General features: G+C 40.0%; 1 protein-coding gene across 2 annotated transcripts in view; it reads right to left on the reverse strand.

The window, feature by feature from the left end:
- Positions 1-19,862, reverse strand: part of PTPRM (protein tyrosine phosphatase receptor type M) — a 789,396-nt gene that overhangs the window by 453,806 nt on the left and 315,728 nt on the right. For both annotated transcript variants that reach the window (XM_042910577.1, XM_042910576.1), the window contains exon 4: positions 9,138-9,216. In XM_042910577.1, coding sequence (XP_042766511.1) covers positions 9,138-9,216 — 79 coding nt within the window. The remainder of the gene's footprint in view (positions 1-9,137; positions 9,217-19,862) is intronic.

The raw sequence follows: 19,862 nt of genomic DNA on the forward strand, positions 1-19,862 counted from the left end.
AAAACATAAATGGTAGAGTAAATCTCACTGATAATGGTAAATTTATACCCATTGTTAGATTTTGCAATATGGTAATAGTAGTACATAATTCACTTACAACTCTAAAAGTTATGAAAAAATGAACATAGTAAAAATAACTGTAAATAGAATGATCTTTTATTAGTTACACGATATAAAAATATATAAATTGTAACAACAATAACCTAAAATGTGAGGGGGAGGAGAAGTAAAAGTGTAAAGTTTCAAAATTCATTAAAGTTAAGTTGTTATCAATATAAAATAGGGTGTTATAAGTTTAAGATATTTTATGTAAGCCTCATGGGAATTATATAGAAAAAAAATGTTAGTAGTTTCATGAAAGAACAAGATAAAGAAGTCAAAATATACTGAAACCAAAAACATCAAAACACACACACACACAAGACACCAAAATCAGAAACAAAGAACAATGGATCTACAACCAGAAAGACATTAACAAAAAGGAAATAGTGAGTCCTTTCCTATCCATAGTTGCTTTATATGTAAATGGCTCAAAAGACCTAGAACATCCGAATAAATTAGAAAGAAAGAAAGAAAGAAAGAAAGAACAATGTGCTGCCTCCAAGAGATGCACCTTAGCCTTAAAAACACACATAGGCTGAGAGTGAGGGGATGGAAAAAGACATTTCAACAAAATGGCAACCACAAAAACAAAAACAAAACAAAAATGCAGCAGAGGTGGCTATACTTAGACAAAATAGACTTTAAACTAAAAATGGTAAAAAGAGACAAAGAAAGTCATTATGTAATGACAAAGGGGTCTAACACATCAAGAAGATACAACAATTTACATACATAGTGGTGAAGCACCCAACGTCAGACTTGAACGACACTCTAGACCAAATGGACCTAACGAACACATAAAAAACTCTAGCCAACAACAGCAGAATGCACATTCTTCCCAAGCACACACGAAATACTTTCTAGGAGAGACCATATAGTCGGCCACAAAACAAGTCTTAGCAAATTTAAGAAGACTGAAATGGTGCCAAAAATCTTTCTGACCACAAAAACATGAAATTAGAGATCAATAACAAGAGGAAAACTGGAAAATTTATGAACACGTGGAAATTAAACTACTCTCTCCTAAATAACAAATGGACCGAAGAAGACATTAAAGAAGAAAAAAAAAAGTTTCTTTAGACAAAAAGGTAAACACAAAATACCAGAACTTGTGGGATGTGGCAAAAGTCATTCTAAGAGGAAAGTTCACAGCAATAAATACCTACATTAAGATGCAATAAAGATCCTAAATATACAACCTAACTCTACATCTTAAAGAACTAAAAAAGAACAAACTGAGCCCAAAGTTAGGAGAAAAACGGAAATAACAAAGATTAGAGTAGAAGTAAAGGACAGAAAACATTAGAAAAGATTAGCTAAACTAAGAGCAGCTTCTTTCAAAATATAAAATTGACAAACCCTTAGGTAGACTAACCAAGGGGGGGGGGGGCGGGGAGGAAGACCCAAATTAACAAATTATAAATGAAATAGGAGACCTTACAACTGATATGGTAGAAATTCAAAGGGTCTTAGGAGGCTACTAAAAGCAACTACCTGCCAACAAACCAAATAACTTTTAAGAAACTGAAAAATTCTTAGACAGCTTATCAAGAGAAAGTCAGGAAGAAATAGAAAATCTGAATAGACCAATTATGAGTAAGGAGATGAATCAGTAATCAGAAAATCCCCCAACCCAGTAACAGGACCAGATGACTTCACCAGTGAATTTTGCCAAACATTTAAAGAAGAATTAGCATCGATCCTTCTCAAACTCTTCCACAAAATTGAAGAGGAAGAAATACTCCCAAACTCATTTTATGAGTCCAGCATTATTCTGATACTGAAACTAGAAAATAACACTACAAACAAACAAACAAACAAACAAAACAAAGTAGGCCCATATTCCTGATGAATATAGATGTAAAAATCCTCAATAAAATACTAGCAAACCAATTCAGCAGCACATTAAAAGGATCATGCATCACGATCAAGTAGAATTTATTCCTGGGATGCAAGGATGATTCAACATAGGCAAATCAATGATTGTACCACATTAATGTATCACATTAATAGAATGAAAAGAAAGAATCATATAACCATCTCAAGAGATGCAGATAAAGCACTGCACAAAATCCAGTATCCATCCATGATAAAAACTATGAACAAATTATACACAGAAGGAACATAGCACAGTAAAAGTCACAAATGACAAATCCACACATACTACCACACTGAATAGTAAAATCTTGAAAGCTTTTCCTCTAAAATCAGAACAAGACAAGGTTGCCACTTTTACCACTCCTATTCAGCATAGTTCTAGAAGTCCTAGCTAGGGCAGTCAGACAAGAAAAATAAATAGAAGTTATCAGAATTGGAAAGAAAGAAACAAAATTACCTCTATTTGCAGGTAACATAATTTTATATAGAAAAAAAATCTAAAGATTCAACCAGAAAACTATTATATCTAATCAAAGAATTCTGTAAAGCCCCAGATTACAAAATAAACATACAAAGATGAGAAGTACTTCCATGTACTGACAGCAAATTTCTAAAAAATAAATAAAGCAATCAATCTCATTTATGATAGCATCAATACTTGGGAATAAATTTAGCTAGGGAGGTAAAAGATCTATGTGCTGAAAACAAAACATTGATTAAAAAAAAACTTAAAAGACACAAATAGAGGCGCCTGGGTGGCTCAGTCTGACTTCAGCTCAGGTCATGATCTCATAGCTCATGAGTTCGAGCCCCGCGTCGAGCTCTGTGCTGACAGCTCAGAGCCTGGAGCCTGCTTCAGATTCTGTGTCTCCCTCTGTCTCTGCCCCTAACCCATTCGCATTCTGTCTCTGTCTCTCTCAAAAATAAATAAACATTAAAAAAAAGACACAAATAAATGGAAATTTCATGTACATGGATTGAAAGAATTAATATTTTTAAAATGCCAATACTACCAACAGTCATCTATAGATTCAACGCAATCCCTACTGAGATTCCAATGGCATCTTTTACAGGAGTAGAAAAAACACTCCTAAAACGTTTATGGAATCACAAAGGACCCTGAATATCCAAAGAAATCCTAAGAAAGAAGAACAAAGCAAGAGGCACCACGTTTCCTGATTTCAAGCTAAACTATGAACCATAGTCATCAAAACAGCATGATACTGGCATAGAAATGGACAAACAGACCACTGGAACAGAATCAAGAGCCCAGAAAAATACCCCAGCATACACAGTCAACTAATTTTTACAAAGGAAGTCAAGCATACTCAATGGAAAAAAGACAGTCTTTTCAACTCAATGAAGAAAAGACAGTCTTTTCAACAAATGGAGCTGGGATAAGTGGATATTCATATGTAAAAGAATGAAATTGGACCCATATCTTACACCACTCACAAAAATTAACTTGAAATGGGTTAAAGACTGAAATGTGAGGTGAAACCATGAAACTCCTGGAAGGAAACAAAGGAATACAGCTCCTCGGCATGGGTCTTGGTAATAATTTCTCAAATAGGACTCCCGAAATACAGGTAAAAGAATAAAAAGTTAACAAGTGGGTCTATATCAAACTAAAATCTTCCGCACAGCAAAATAAACTATCAACAAAGTGAAATGAGAAACTTGTAGAATGGGAAATATGTGTGTAAACCATCTATCTGACAAGGGTTTAATATCCTAAATATATAAAAAATTCATAGAACTTAAGAGCAAAAAAAAAAAAACAAAAAACAAAAAAAACCACCCACCTAATTAAAAAATGGGCTAAGGACCTGAATAGAAATTTCTCCAAAAAAGACATATTGAAGGTCAACAGGTACATGAAAAGATGCTCATCATCATTAGCCATTGGGGAAATGCAAATTAAAACCATAATGAGGTATCACCTCACACCTGTTAGAATGACCATCATCAAAAAGGTAAAAGATAACAAATACTGGGGAGGATCTGGGGAAAAGGAAACCCTTGTGCACTGCTGATGGGACTATGAACCGGAGCAGCCACTGTGGAAAACAGTATGGAAGACCCTCAAAAAATTAAAAATAGAACTCTCACATGATCCAGAGTCTCACTTCTACCAGTTTATCCAAAGGTACTGAAAACACTAATGGAAAAGGCATCTGCACCTCCACGTTCAGAGCAGTTTTCTTCACAACAGCCATGACATGGAAACAACTTGAGTATTTATCAATTGAAGGTGTATAATATATGTACAATAGAATGCTATTCAGCCATTAAAAAATAACAACAACAGCAAAAAAAAAAAACAAGGAAATTCCTCATTTGCAACAACACAGATGGACCCTAAGGGCATTATGCTAAGTGAAATAGGTCAGACAGAGAAAGACAAATACCTTGTGATTTCACTTACATATGGAATATAAAACAAAACAAACAAGAAAACAAACTCATGGAAAAGGAGATCAGAGGGAAATGGAGCAAGGTGTTCAAAAGGCACAGACTTCCAGTTATAGGTAAGTACTTGGAATGTAATGGACAACAGGAATACACACTGTGTGACACAGCAAAGTTGTTAAAAGAGTAGATCCTGAGAGTTCTCATCACAAGGAGGAAATATTGGGGTTTCTTTTCTTTCTTCTTTTTGTGTTGATATGAAATGATGGATGTTAACCAAAGTTATTATGGTAATCATGTGATGATATATGTAAACCAAACCACCATGCTGATACCTTAAACTTTTATAGTAATGTATCTCCCATTATTTCTCAATAAAATAAGAAAAAAGATAAATAAGTCAATTAGAAATGGCAAAGAATCTAAGTTGTCATTTCTTTAAAAATGTATATAAGTGGCCAATAAACACCCAAAAAGATGCTTAACAAGATTAGCCATTAAAGAATCAAAACCATAAAGAATTATCACCCCAAAGTCACCAGGGTGAAAAATAAAACATAAATAACAGATATTGGCAAGAATTCACTGCTCCTCGGCCTGTAAAATGGTGCAGCCAATTTGATAAACAATTTCACTGTTATCCACAATGCTAACCATAGAGTTATTACATGACCCAGTAATCCTCGTCTTAAATATATAGCCAAAAGAATTGAAAAGCCTGTAACAGAAATGTTTGCCACGGTATTATTCCCAATAGCCCCAAATTAGAAAGTCGAATGTCCCTCTGTTGATGAATAGGTACAGAACATACGGTATGTCATACAATGGAAAGTTTCTCAGCTTTAAGAAGGAGAAGTACTGAAATGTTCTGTAACACACAGGCACCATGAAATGTGCTATGTGAAAGAAGCCAGACAAAAAAGACCATGCATTGTAGGATTCCACTTAAATGAAATACGGGAAAGCAAGCAAACCTATAGAGACAGAAAGTAGATTAGTAACTGCCTAGGGCTGGGGGTAGAGGCCAAGGAAAATGGAGACTGACTTAACAGTGGGTGCAGGGTTTCTTTCTGGGTGATGAAAATACCCTAGAATTGATTGTGGTGATGGTTACACAACTCTGTGGATTTACTAAAAACACTGAACATACACTTTAAGCAGATGAATTGTAGGACAGGTGAAATATATCTCAATAAACCTGTTAAAATGCAGCATGGCTCGTAAAGGCATAAAAATATATACGGGCACTACAAGGTAATAACAGAAATACCCAGACATGCAGAGCTTATAACTTACTTAAAAACAGGAGACAACATTATGAAGCTGATAGGTGCTCCTACTAGGATTATTGAACCAAATTCGAAATATATTTTTAGCGTGAATACCAAATACAAAAATTATCCGTGTTCATTAGAAGTGGTCTTAAGCCATCGAGCTGCTGATTCTGCACAGCCATATCCACATTTCATGCTGAGCCTGCATTTTACTGTCACTACATTAAAATCAATTTTATGAGCAACTGTATACTCTTAACAGAACAAGTACTTTTAAAAAATGTTGAAATGCCTACTCATAAACGTATATGAATCCAAACAGGAGGCTTTAGAGTGAAGTAAATAAATAAAGTTCAGCAGTTTTGCATCTCTTTGGAAAGCATAATTTTGGATATGAAATATTTATGCTCCTTTGTGATTTAAATCTAATGACCACCACGATTTCAAAAAATTGATTATTACTTAGAAATCTTGATAGGAAAGCCCTTAAAATATTATCTGCAAAGCTTTACATTTTAAGACCCAACTATTGCCTTCTTTAAAATCTTTATTTGCATGTTTTCCCCATAAACCTAGAGATTCAGGAAAAAATAACTACAGAAGGGCCATCATCAAAACCATTTAAAGCTTACAGTTCAAAATGCTGTTGTACCATACATCACCTTGGTACAGAGCCCGTTTTGCAATTCTGTGTCTCTTAAGAGCAGTTTGCAAAGCCAATTAGGTATTAGCACCAGTATTCTCCAAAGGCGAGACCATAAACACCATTTCTACGACTACAGGCACCTGGGCTCGGAAGGAATGAACAAAACTGCAGGAAGCACATTTGGGGAAGGTTCTGATAGAAGGACAAGCATTGAGACTTTCTATCTTACTGAAGACAGTGAGAGATTCGTTTTCTGCAGAATGGGAGGAGCCGCATTTTAGGAGCTCTTTGCTGGCCAATGGCCAGATGCAGAACAAACCCCAAGATACAGAACGAGACAGACCCCTGCAAACTTGGCCTCATCCACTGCACCTGCAACAGGGCAGCAATAACATCTGTCTTGGGGTGAAGTTTGCCCTGAGTGAAAGGGAGTGCTCACCACATAGTAGGTGTGTAGCATTACTGTATGTATTTTCTTTAACCTCCTGGTAAGAGGTGAATCTGACACAAGGATCAATTGTGCACATTAGAAGATCCCATGGCATTTTTCTAAGCCCAAGGCTATTACTCCATGGATCTGGCTAAGTTCCAACTCAGGTAATTATATTCCACTTCCTAAATTTTCCCTGCTGTTCCAATCAGGTACAGCATCATTCATTTTCCTGCCTTTTCAGAAAAAAAAAAAGGGGGTGGGGAAATTCTTCTTGAACTCACCAATCTTGCTGACGGAAGAAAGGCAAACGCAATGTGTCACAAAAGTAATGTCTGCTTCAGTAAGGAACGACGTGACTGCAGTGTTTGAACTCTGGTGTTGTGGCATGCTCTGAGCACCAAGATAAAGATCTCAGAGAGAGCAAATCCCTCTGGATGAAATCAGATGACTGTGTTCCGATACCCTCATCAGATAACAACCATGAAGGGCTCTCTGTAACTACTACAGGGAATGATCTCATGATCTCTTCAATCCACGCAATAAAAGCAGAGACACTCCTGCAAGTGTTTATATCTTTAATGTCATTGTAGATATAACCATTTTCTCGTGAGTTTGGGTAAGGACCGTCAGCGGAAATCCAGGAATGTATGAACCAGCCAGTCTCTCTTTAATGCTGGGGAGACCCTAAAAATAAAGCAGGCTGCCATCCCTCACATAGCCAAAAGATTTAAAGTCTGACAAGATCAATTTTGGGCAAGGACAGAGGGAAAATAAAACTCCCATGCACTGCTGGTGGGAATATAAACCGGTGCAGACTTTTCATAGCAATTTGGCAGCATCGAGTAAAACTAAAAGTGTTTCTATTCTACATTCCAGGAATTCTGCTTCTAAGAATGTATCCTACCAAGGCTCTTGCACCTTGTACCCAGAGGCACATACATGGATCTTCACTGCAGCCATGTTTGTCGGAGAAAAAAAACGGGAGCAAAGAAACTAAATGTTCGTGGAAAAACAGAAAAACAGAGCGCAGTATATTCATCTGATAGAATATCACAGGTTGACCTAAAGAACATAATGCTAAGTGGGGAAAAAATACAGAGTAATTTATATGGTTGGATACGATTCATTAGAATTTACAAAAGGGCAAACATTACTTTCTTACTTTTTATGAACTACACACTGACTGTGGGAAAAAGCACACCCACATGCATGCACACACACACAGATGTTTTCAGCATTTTGGATCCTCAGCTCTGAAACCACTCATCTGGGGGTGGGAAAGTCTCCATTGTAGGTTTCTTCGTAGGAGTCTTGGCCTGACCCCCAGGAAAGAAGGTGAAAAAGCCACAGTGTGCTTTCCCAGATGACCCTGATTTCCAGCAAGGGAATGAGCACATGATCTAGCTGGCCAACTTTGACAGTCCCACTCAGGGTTTTGAGACCAAGGCTGAGGGGAGAAAGGCGTAGAGACAGTGACAAATGTTGAGGCAGGTGGCAACGGTCAGAGAGCAGGTTGCAGCACCCTTACCCCCATGGATGGCCCCTCAGACATAGGTGCCAGCATGGCTCTGGCTACAGAGCCTCCCTTTGAATCTCTACCCACTCCTGGAGCCTAGATCCATGTTCCCCGTGATTCTATGTGCCACCAATTCCCTTTCTATGCAAAGCTTTTCTGCTTCAATCAGCTACATCTGTTTCTGCTGCTGGTGGAATATGAACCTTAGACATGGAGGGGGCAGCAGCTCGTCCCTGTGACACCCCCCTCCCCCCAAGGAGAGACAAGGGAGAAACGGGACTGGCTATGTGCCATATTTTATTGATTTAAGGACAACAGTTCAGACATAAATATGACAGCCTGTTAATAGCTGTTCATACTGAGCGGTAAAAGGAAAAGTGTGTGTTTGTCACCCACGGGACTTTTTTAAAGTATTAATTTTTAAGAGATGAGGACCAGACTATTATTTCTGGGGTCCCCAAATGGTTTAGGTAGATTTCTTGCATTTGACAGGTCCCAGGCCTTTTTGGAGCCATATTGTTTAAAAGTATACGAGTAATGCACTAGACATAGAAACAAAATGCACAGATTCTCAATGTTTAACCTTGTGCTACCGTTTAAAAGGGAAATCTAAAAATCTTTGCAAGGATGTCTGAGTCGACCAAAGTGGCCCATTAGCCTCCAGTCCTGATCGTCATTTCAGAGGCGCTTAGATACAATGAATAACACACAAAATGGATGTTTTTGGACTTCTGGGCTGGCAAAGCAATGCCTAGAGACTTGTCGGGGAACTCGTTTCGCATCACGTCTCCTCAGGTTTTAGTGTCTTCTCTTAATCTGGAGCATAAAAGTGCCCCCAACATTGAACCCAAATGTGCAAGAGTTGAGGCAACTTACTACATGGATGTCCTAACACCTTCACTTCATCAATAGCGAGGTAGCCTTGATGTCCAGAAGTTATCACTTCAAAAATCACCTGGAAAATTAAGCAAGATTTATATTATTCACACATTTGGTCAGAGTTTTACCAAGTGTGCTGACACATAAGACACGTAGTCTGTCTGTCTTTCTTTCTTTCTTTCTTTCTTTCTTTCTTTCTTTCTTTCCTTCTTCCATTCTTTCTCTTTCTTTATTTTCTTTCTTTTCCTTCCTTCCTTCCTTCCTTCCTTCCTTCCATCCATCCATCCATCCATTCATTCATCTATCCATCCACCCATGCTTCCAACAAATATTAGTGGAGCACCTAATATCTGCCAGTCAACATTTCAGGTTCTAAGATGAAAAAGATAAATAAGACACAAACCCAGTTTTCAGGGGGGTTATTGAGAAGGGATGGGACAGACAGCATCCCACATCAAGGATTCACCTCGTAAGGGAGGTAATACCACGGTTAAGAGCCGATGTTTAGAAGACAGAGGCTTAAAATCATTTACCAGAGACAATATTAAGATTTAAATTGCTTTGGGGCACCTGGGCGGCTCAGTCGGTTAAGCGTCCGACTTCGGCTCAGGTCATGATTTCGCGGTCTGTGAGTTCAAGCCCCACGTCGGGCTCTGGGCTGACAGCTCAGAGACTGGAGCCTGTTTCGGATTCTGTGTCTCCCTTTCTCTCTGACCCTCCCCCGTTCATGCTCTCTCTCTGTCTCAAAAATAAACATTAAAAAAATTTTTTTTTAAAGATTTAAATTGCTTTAAGATAACAGATTTTCTGGTCAACTCCTTTGAGGGGATTCTATAACTACACTGAACCGTGTGGGGCCCTAGGTTTTATACATCTAAAATGAAAAAACCACTGTAAGTGCTGTGAAAAAAAAAAAAGTACAGGGTATTAGAGTAACATGTACCAAGAGGACCTCCCATGAGGAGGTAGCAATTCAGCTAAGATCTGAATATGAGTGAAAAAAGACAGTAAGGCTTCTTCCAGGGTATGTGCAAAGGCCCTGAGCTGGACATGACCAGAACCATGAAGAGGAGCATTGGGACCTATAGCTATAAAGATGAGCTGTGACTGGGTTACAGAAGCTCCACTCACAGAGCAGAGATTCAAAAGAAGACAGTATATTAATAATATAAAGATGCTTGGGCCCCTGGGTGGCTCAGTCAATTAAGCATCCATTTCGGCTCAGGTGATGATCTCACAGTCCGTGGGATCAGGCCCCGCATCAGGCTCTGCACTGACAGCACAGAACCTGCTTGGGATTCTTTTACCCCCTCTCTCTGTCCTCCTCCCTCCCCCCTCTCAAAAATAAATAAATAAGCATTAAAAATAACACCATTAAGAGGTTACACCCACTGAAATTCAGATGGCAGAGGTATGAATTAAGAGGACAATGATACAAAAATCTCTATAGTAGTCAAACCAAGAGGTCTTTGGCAACTTTTTGATTGTGGGAAAGGTGAGGCAAGAAAAGAAGGGCAACATGCTCTTAAGTTTTCAGAACGAATGACATTTTTGAGATGGTAGAACCCCTTCAGAGAAATTGAGGCTAAAGGAGAAAGAAAGAACCGGTAAGAAGCTATCGATGTTCTTGCTACAATTGTTTAAAGCTGTCTGTTGTCAGCCTCTGATTAAAAAGGTCCACATGACATCACTTAAACCTCCATTTACACATACCTGCATCAGCATAGAAACCGTGGCTCATGCAAGGTACATATGCTAAGTCTTAAAACATCCCAGTAACTGCACTTCTTGAAAAAATTAAAATTTTCATTCTCATAAAAACCAATACAAAATGAGAAGCTTTATTCATAGTAACCAAAAACTGGACACAGCCCAGATGCATTCAAATGGTACGTGATAAACCAGACTGTGGTACATCCACAGCATGGAATACTACTCAACAATAACAAGGAAATAACTACTGATGCACCCAAAACTTGGATGAATCTAATAATGCTGATGAGTCCATGTATGTAACATTGTGTAAGGTAAAAGTTTTTGAAGGGAGGGCAGATTAGTGGTTGCCAGGGCTGAGGGATGGTGGGAGAAGGGATGGGAGAGTCATTACAAAAGGACAATGTGAGTAATCCCTGTGATGTTGTGGCCTTTAAGGTCTTCACTGTGGTGGCAGATGCAGAAACCTACTTAGGCAATAAAACTGTATATAGTTCAGGGGCGCCTGTGTCCAGCTTCAGCTTGGGTCATGATCTCACAGCTCATGAGTTTGAGCCCTACATCAGGCTCTGTGCTGTCAGTGCAGAGCCTGCTTCGGATCCTCTGTCTCCCTCCCTCCGTCCCTCCCTCCCTCCCTCCCTCTCTCTCTCCCCCGCCCTCCCGCCAGGCTCCCTCTCTGCCCCTCCCCCACTCAAACATGTGCTCTTTCTCTCTCAAAAATAAACATTACAAATAACTGTACAGCTCATAGCAGCTTTATTTGCAATAGCTAAAACATGGAAGCCACCAAGTATCCATTGACAGATGAATGGATAAGCAAAACGGGGTAAATACATACAATGGAGTATTACTCAATCCTACAAATGAAGGAAATTCCTGTACATGTTATGACATGGAGAAACCTGGAGAACATTATGTGAGGTGAAATGAGAGTCGGCCGCAGAAGGACAGATACCGTAAGATCCCACGTACGAGTTACCTGGAAGTAGACAGGAAGTAGAATGGTAGTTGTCAGGGCTGGGAGAGAGGGATGGGAAGTGACTGTTTCGTAGGTGCACAAGCGGAAAAGAGTTCTGGAGATGGATGGTGGTGGTGGTGGCTGCACAACATCGAGAAGGTATTTAATGCCCCTGACCTATACACTTCAACATGATTAAAATGATAAATTTTGTTACTTGCATTTTACTAAAAAAGTGAAAAAATGTACAGAAATACACACACATGCATGTCCAAGTCCATGTAAAAGAAGAAATCTGGAAAAGCTCTGTAGATTTCAACAATGTCACTATCCTGGCTGCGATACCATACTTTTGGTTTGCAAAATGTTACCATTGGAGGAAACTGAGTACTACGTATGCAGGAATCTGTATCATTCTTGGTGTTTTGTTTTTTTTTCATAAAAATTTGTAATGTTTATTATTTATTTTCGAGAGAGAGAGACAGACACAGCATGAGCAGGGGAGGGGCAGAGAGAGAGGGAGACGCAGAATCCGAAGCAGGATCCACGCTCCAAACTGTCAGCACTGAGCCCAACACGGGGCTCAAACTCACGGACCACGAGATCATGACCCGAGCTGAAGTCGGACGCTTAACTGACTGAGCCATCCAGGAGCCCCATGTATTATTTCTTGTTATCGCATCTGATTCCACAGTGATCTCCACAAAAAATTTCAACTTAAAAAAAGTAACTGTAAATTACACAGGATGTGTTACATACACTGAATAGCTACCACTCCGTTCTCTTGTTAGTTCATGTGAAAATTCTTTAAGGAAGAACTAAGAGATTCAGATAAAAGATAATTGTGAAAAACTCAGTCTTTCTGATTCCGGATATCATGTATCATGCTGTTTTTGCTACTACACATTGCCTGAACAAACACTTCCACCCTACGACTGCATTATTTATGTGTGTGCGATGGATGTGAAAATGGAGAAAGCCATCAGCAGAGCCCAAAATGGAAAGGCTCGAGGGGCTTCCTAGATAAGAAGTCATCCCAGAAACACCCGCGAGACTAGACGACACTGGGCTACAATGCCAACGCACTGAAATACAAAACACACGGGAGAGGAGAGGCCCAAAGTAGAACAGAAATGAAATAAAACGTTGTCCTGTTCGTAAGTGTATCTTTTTTCCACTGATGACCCAGAGAGAGGCAGAGATGCATGCACATTATTACAATGGGATCTGGCCTACTTCTCTCTGTGTTAAAGTCTAGACGACAGTCGAGGGAACAAAAAGCAGGTGAACACTGAGAGCAAGTAGGGGAGAAAGCCCTCTGGACGCCCTCAAAGCTGGGCCCCTGCGAAACGGTCCTATCCTGCCTGGCAGGAGGCAGCAGCAGCAGGCAGTACTGGAAGCAGCCAGCCGCTCTGCTCAGAATGGCCACTGCACAGACCAATGTCCCTGACCATCAGCTACCCAAGAACTCCATGGCTCTGGTCACGAAAAGGGTATTTTGAAAGCCCAAACCAGAAATGTTCATCCAGGGACACCTGGGTGGCTCATTTGGTTGACTGACTGACTTTGGCTCAGGTCATGAACCCACAGCTCGTGGGTTCAAGACCCACACAGGGCTCTGTGCTGACAGCTCGGAGCCTGGAGCCTGCTTCCGATTCTGTGTCTCCCTCTCTCTCTGCCCCTCCCTGGCTCACACTCTGTGTCTTTCCCTCAAAAACAAATAAAAAATTTTTAAAAATTAAAAAAAAAGAACTGTTCATCCAGCCTTCCCTTCTCCCAGCTGATCCCCCTTCCCTCTTCCCTCCCTCCCTCTCACTCATTCATTCACTCACTCATACCAGTCTCCACTGAGTGTCCTTTTTACTCCAGGCAATGGCATAAGTACTGTGATAAGCACCATGAACAGAACAGATGCAAAATTGTCCTTCTTACCAAAAATTGTATTTTCACATTATCAACTGTAAGAGTTGAAGCTTCTTATAAAAAGAGAATGATCTGTATTTTTAAAGGGATATGTTAACTCTCAGAATAGACTGTACATGTAAAACATGCTCATGTGGATCTATTTTTGAAGTTTATGTGCTAAAATTTAATGCACAATATTTCATTTAAACCAATACAGCACCGTGGCCCTAAGAAAGGAAGGAGGAGAAGAAATCAGACATCTCGATAAGTCACCCTAAAACTTCTGAATCTGGTTTCTCACCCATCACTTCAATAGAATTTATGATGACCCTCAAAAGTTTTACACTCAATGATTCGGAGTCTTACTGTCCAACTATTAATAGGATATTTACTGTAAGCTCTGAGAGGGATCCAAAAAAAAAAAAACCAAACTAGACAATTTTATGGAATTCAAGCTTTAGTTCCACAAAAAATAAGGAACACAGACAAGAACAAGACAGGAGCCAACTAACAGGTGGGAACAATAAGGAGCTATTAGGACTGTGATCTTTCTCCACCACAGAACTGTCACCTCCTCATTACCAAACCAACCAGGATGCCTCGGATCCAGCCAAGGCAACCTTCCACCCAATTTTTCAGCCTGCTCGTTAAACTCACAGCTGCCCCAGAAAGGACTTACAAGTGTCTCTGCTAGACCCAAGGCGGTGAGTGAGTGTTCAGCAGCAAGCGAGATTCCCGGCAAGACAACTTGCCAGGGGAGGACACAACAAAAGAATCTTCGGCTTACTTCTGAAACTTTATTTGCCCCCCTTGGTCTTCTAGCTGGAGTACCACAAAGCCTCCAAGTGCAAATATACCAAGAGAACAATGGACTTCTCCTTTCAGTTAATTAGAAACTCTGGAAGGTAAACTTCTAAAACTTGGCAGGTTCCCACACTGACTTAATAGTGTCTCTAAAAATAACCTTCATAGGGGGCACCTGGGTGGCTCAGTTGGTTAAGACTCTGACTTCGGCTCAGGTTATTATCACCAGAACACCATTCCCAAGTTTGAGCCCCACTTTGGGCCGTGTGCTGACAGCTCAGAGCCTGGAGCCTGCTTTAGATTCTGTGTCTCCCTCTGTCTCCGCCCTCCCTGCTTGCACTCTGTCTCTCTCTCTCTCTCTCAAAAATAAACATTAAAAAAATTAAAAAAGGAAAAAAAAAACAGATTCACTCTGTGGTTTCTAACAAACAAGAGGGTTCAAACACACAGCTAAACACCCAAGGCCTCTTTTAAATAGGTTTCTTAAAAACAGACTTTAGAATCTCATGAAAAGGTTTCCTTGTCTTGAAGTCTTGCTACCTGGCAAGTTTTCCATTTTGTACTTTTTTCCTAACCAGTGCCCTTACCAAGAAACCTTCAAAAGCAAAAATATTTTTGTCTGTTTTTGTTAAATAAGGAAGCATGCTATTGAAAGTACAGGTATAGCTCTAGTGAAGTATGACAAGTGTAGGCAGAACCCAGAAGGAGTCCCTGGGATGTCTGAAGATGCCAGCACACTGGGCCAAAAAGACTGAGGTCCGAGGAAGGAAGCGACATGAGAAGGCCAATGGCGCCACTGGAAAAGGAAGTAAGAGAGGCGGGTACAGCTGTGCCCACGCTTACTTTTATCAAACACAACAAACTACCTTGACAATCTCTATTATAAGTGAGGTTTGGGTCTCTTTAAGAAACACACAAAGCCTTTTCTTTTCGAAAACATTTAAAAACAAACTTTATATACGGTGCATGTCTATGTCCCAAGTATCTTCTGTGCATATTATATAATTTTCCCCAGTCACCCATACAAGGTAAGTAAGTACATTCCCTTTTAGAGATGGGGAGGCTGACTCAGAAAGTAATTAGGTAATTTTTCTGAGGTTACAAAATTAGTATATTGCAGAGTCAGGGTATAATTCTAGGTCTATTTTACTTTGCAGTCTGGACACTTCCTGTTACTGAATGCCTTAACTAGCAGGCATGGGAGACTACATATATGTAGAATATACACACATATACATATGCCTAACCTATACATACATACATACATGCCTCTTTCCACACACACACACACACACACATGCACACACACACACTACATAATCATGCATTCACACACACATAAATATATACATCTTTAATGTGTGTGTGTGTGTGTGTTCTAAAATTTTTACTTCCAGATTTAAGTAAGGAATCTTGTAATCATCTATTTGACCTAGAAATGTAGATGCAAGGAATGGTTATAAGACATAGCTTTAACAACATAAATCTTAAGACAGAGGTCAGCAAACTATAGTCAACAGGCCAAATCGGCCCCAACCTAATTTTTATAGGTTGGTTTTTATAGTCTTCAACTGCGGGTGAAAGTCAAAAGAAGAATAATATTTAGCAATACATGAGAATTATGTGAAATAGAAATTTCAGTGTCCACAAATAAAGTTTTACCGTAACACAGTCATGCTCATTCAATTGTGTATCGTCTACGGCAACTTCACACAAAAACAGCAGAGTTGAGTAGATGCCACAGAGACCATCTGGCCCACAAGGCCTGAAATATTTACGACTACCCAACTTCCGGATTTAAGAGAAAACTTTCCCGCTTGGCTCCCCAACAACTGCCATTACCCTGGATAACAAGAAAACATGCATCGATGCATGCTTGTCATTGACTGCAATAGCTTGTCACAGCCCAACGCAACATGCCCTGCACTTTGTGTGGGAGCAATGCATTCCAGCTGTGTGGCAAGGGAGAAACCCTCTCCTGGCTTGACTTGCTTCAACTGTATTACATGGGTACTGATTTCAATGCCCGCTCAAGCTGATAGTACCATTTCAATTATTTATTTATTCATCATTTATCTATTTATTTTTAACAGGGGGTGAGAACATGAGTGGGGGGAGAGAGGCAGAGGGAGAGAGAGGGAGAGCGGGATAAAGAGAGTGAGAGAGGGAGAGAGAATCTTAAGCAGTCTCCCCTCTCAGCACAGAGCCTGACCCGGGGCTCAATCCCAAGATCCTGGGATCACGATCTGAGCTGAAACCAAGAGTTGGACGTTCAACTGACTGAGCCACCCAGGCGTACTCATTACCAATTTTTTTTTAAAAAGCGTAATTGCAATATACCAAAACAAGACCATAGACACTGATTAAGGGGCACCTGGGTGGCTCAGGTGGTTGGGCATCCGACTTTGGCTCAGGTCATGATCCCACGGCTCATGAGTTCGAGCCCGTGTCAGGCCCTTTGCTGACAGCTCAGAGCCTAGAGTCTGCTTCAGATTCTGTGTCCCTCTCTCTCTCTCTGTCCCTCCCCTCGTCATGCACACGTGCTCTCTTGCTCTCTCTCTCTCTCTTGCTCTCTCTCTCTCTCTCTCTCTCAAGAATAAACATTAATGGGGCGCCTGGGTGGCTCAGTCGGTTGAGCGTCCAACTTCGGCTCAGGTCACAATCTCATAGTTTGTGAGTTCGAGCCCCATGTCGGGCTCTGTGCTGACAGCTCAGAGCCTGGAGCCTGCTTCGGATTCGGTGTCTCCCTCTCTCTCTGCCCCCAACCCACTCGCATTCTGTCTCTGTCTCTCAAAAATACATAAACATTAAGAAAAAAATTTTTAAAAAAAGAATAAACATTAAACAAATTTTTAAAAATTGATTACTTTATAGACCTCAAAACACTGAATAAAAAATTAAATCGAATTAAAAATAAAATAAAACCTAACTATTTTAGCAGTCAAATCTACAAAGCAACTGAACTACTGAGAATGTAGAACACTTTCGTATTAAAACCTGACCCTCAGCATTCTATACAATGTTCTTTGGCATGAGCTATATTTTGGTGAAATGTCTTTGTATTTACTGAGATACATACAATTTTAGGAAAAATGTCTTTTCCATCTAAACTGTGATTATTTGAAAAGCTGAAAGCTAAAGTGGTTGATCACAAAGTCATCCTAGCTTATTCTGGAAGAATTTTACCAGCACACAGTATTTAATCTTATATCTCTGTCCTCCTCTTTTTTGGATTTGGTTGGACAAAAAATATAATTAATCCCCCTTATTTGCAGATTCTGTACTTGTGAATTTGCCTACTCACGAATTTATTTGAAACCCCCAAATCAATACTTGCAAAGCTTTCTTGGTCATTTGTGGATATGCACACAGTGACAAAAATTTGAATGGCTCAAGCCCCACATCCCAGCTGAGGTCAGTCAAGGCAATGCTCTGCTTTTTGATTCGGTTCTCACACCATAAACAAGTGTCCTTGTCCCAATCTACATAGTGCCACTTTTTTCATATTTTTGTGCCTTTTATTGGTGATGTTGCTATTTATAACGGTGCCCAAGTGCAGTGCTGAGGGGTCGTCTAGCATTCCTATGCACACAAGGCTTAAGCTGACTTACCGTGAAAATACATGTGTTAGGGAACTTTCATCTGGGCATACGTCATCATTTTGGCTGTTCAGTGTTAAAAACCAACAATGAGGGGCACCTGGGTGGCTCAGTTGGTTAAGCGTCCGACTTCGGCTCAGGTCATGATCTCATGGTTTGTGAGTTCGAGCCCCACATCAGGCTCTCTGCTGACAGGTCAGAGCCCGGAGCTTGCTTTGGATTCTGCGTCTCCCTCTCTCTCTGCCCCTTCCCTGCTCATGCTCTGCCTCTCTCTGTCTCAAAAATAAATAAAACATTAAAAAAAATTTTTTTTTTAAACCCAACAATGTACATTAAGTAAGGAGTCTTTAACAGAAAGACTCCTAAAACAAGGTTATGTGTTGATCAGTTGATGCAAATGCTGTGACCAGAGGGTCTCAGGACTAATCCCTTATTTCCCATGGAAGCAACCCAGAGTTCAGTGTTCACTAATTGAGTACTCACTCACTGTGACTTCACAGAACATAACAACCATGAATGGAAATCAACCGCATTAGCGTGCCTGGATTCACATTGAGTCCTCATTTCTATTAAGGTACTCGGGCACAGGAAGGACAAAATGCTCATTTTTACCGATGCTTCCCAAATGGTAAAGAAATGTAGATGTAAGAAATGGGATGTAAAGAAATGTAGAATAAAGAGAATCGATATCCGTTCAATACCTCAACAAATAACCTCTCAGGAGACATGGTGTTGGATCCCCATTGTTGTTGGAGCCTTTGGGAAAAGCCACTTGCTCTCAGGTAGGAAACTGTCAGTTAAACCACTAACTAAGGCTCTTTCACTGGCTCATGAAAAGCCATCCTGGAGGTTGGCCTGCGAGGGGCTTGACATGAGGCTATCCTTCAGATGCCTTCCAAACAAGAGACGAAAGCAGTTTAACACCGCAGCCTCCCCTTTCCTCCCTGCTTCAGTGAAGGGCAAAATTAGATTTCCATGCTGCCACTTTTCCTTGCTATGTGTGAGCAAAGAAAAGGGGTTTGCTTACCAACACAAACACTCACCACGGAAAATGTGTTGGTGCAAGCCATTTGTCAATTCCCCAGGACAAACGGGATGAAACACTGTACGTCTGTCCTCCCACCCGAAACCTGGGAGATCCTTTCTGTCTTTGATTTAAATAAAAAGCAAAGGTGGATCATGCTCATTCACTAAAACATACATAATAAAACTCTCCATAACGACAAAGAGCCAAAGCCAAACTGCAACGTATGTGACCTTAAAAAGTCAGGAACAAAATAGTGAAATACTTGTTTATATGGACATATTATCAGAGTAAAGTAAAAGCCCACTTTCCCAAAGTTAAAGGTATTCGAAGGACAGCAGGGGTCTCACTGGAGTGAATTATTGGGGGCTTTGTCATGCTAATTGAAGTCATTCTTATATGACTTCATCTGCTTTTCAACCAATAAACATGGCTTTCCTCACTTCTTGTTTTCCCTTTCACATTTAAAAAGAGCTAGTGTTCTTTTCAAATCTTTTCTAATCATAGCTCAAGTACTCATTCTATAAAACAAGATGTGGAAGAAAACTAAGGTTGAGGGGGGAAAATAGGAAAGTTATAAGGAAAAGGGCAAGATGAACAAGAAGTAACAGACCACAAAGAAGTTTGAGATGGGGACCCAGAACAAGTACCTATCCTTGATCATCAAATCATAAGTACAAGCTGAGAATGAAACAGAGATATGGTAAGTTTTGAACACA

The sequence above is a fragment of the Panthera leo genome, chromosome D3, assembly GCF_018350215.1.
Source record: "Panthera leo isolate Ple1 chromosome D3, P.leo_Ple1_pat1.1, whole genome shotgun sequence".
NCBI classification, from domain to species: domain Eukaryota; kingdom Metazoa; phylum Chordata; class Mammalia; order Carnivora; family Felidae; genus Panthera; species Panthera leo.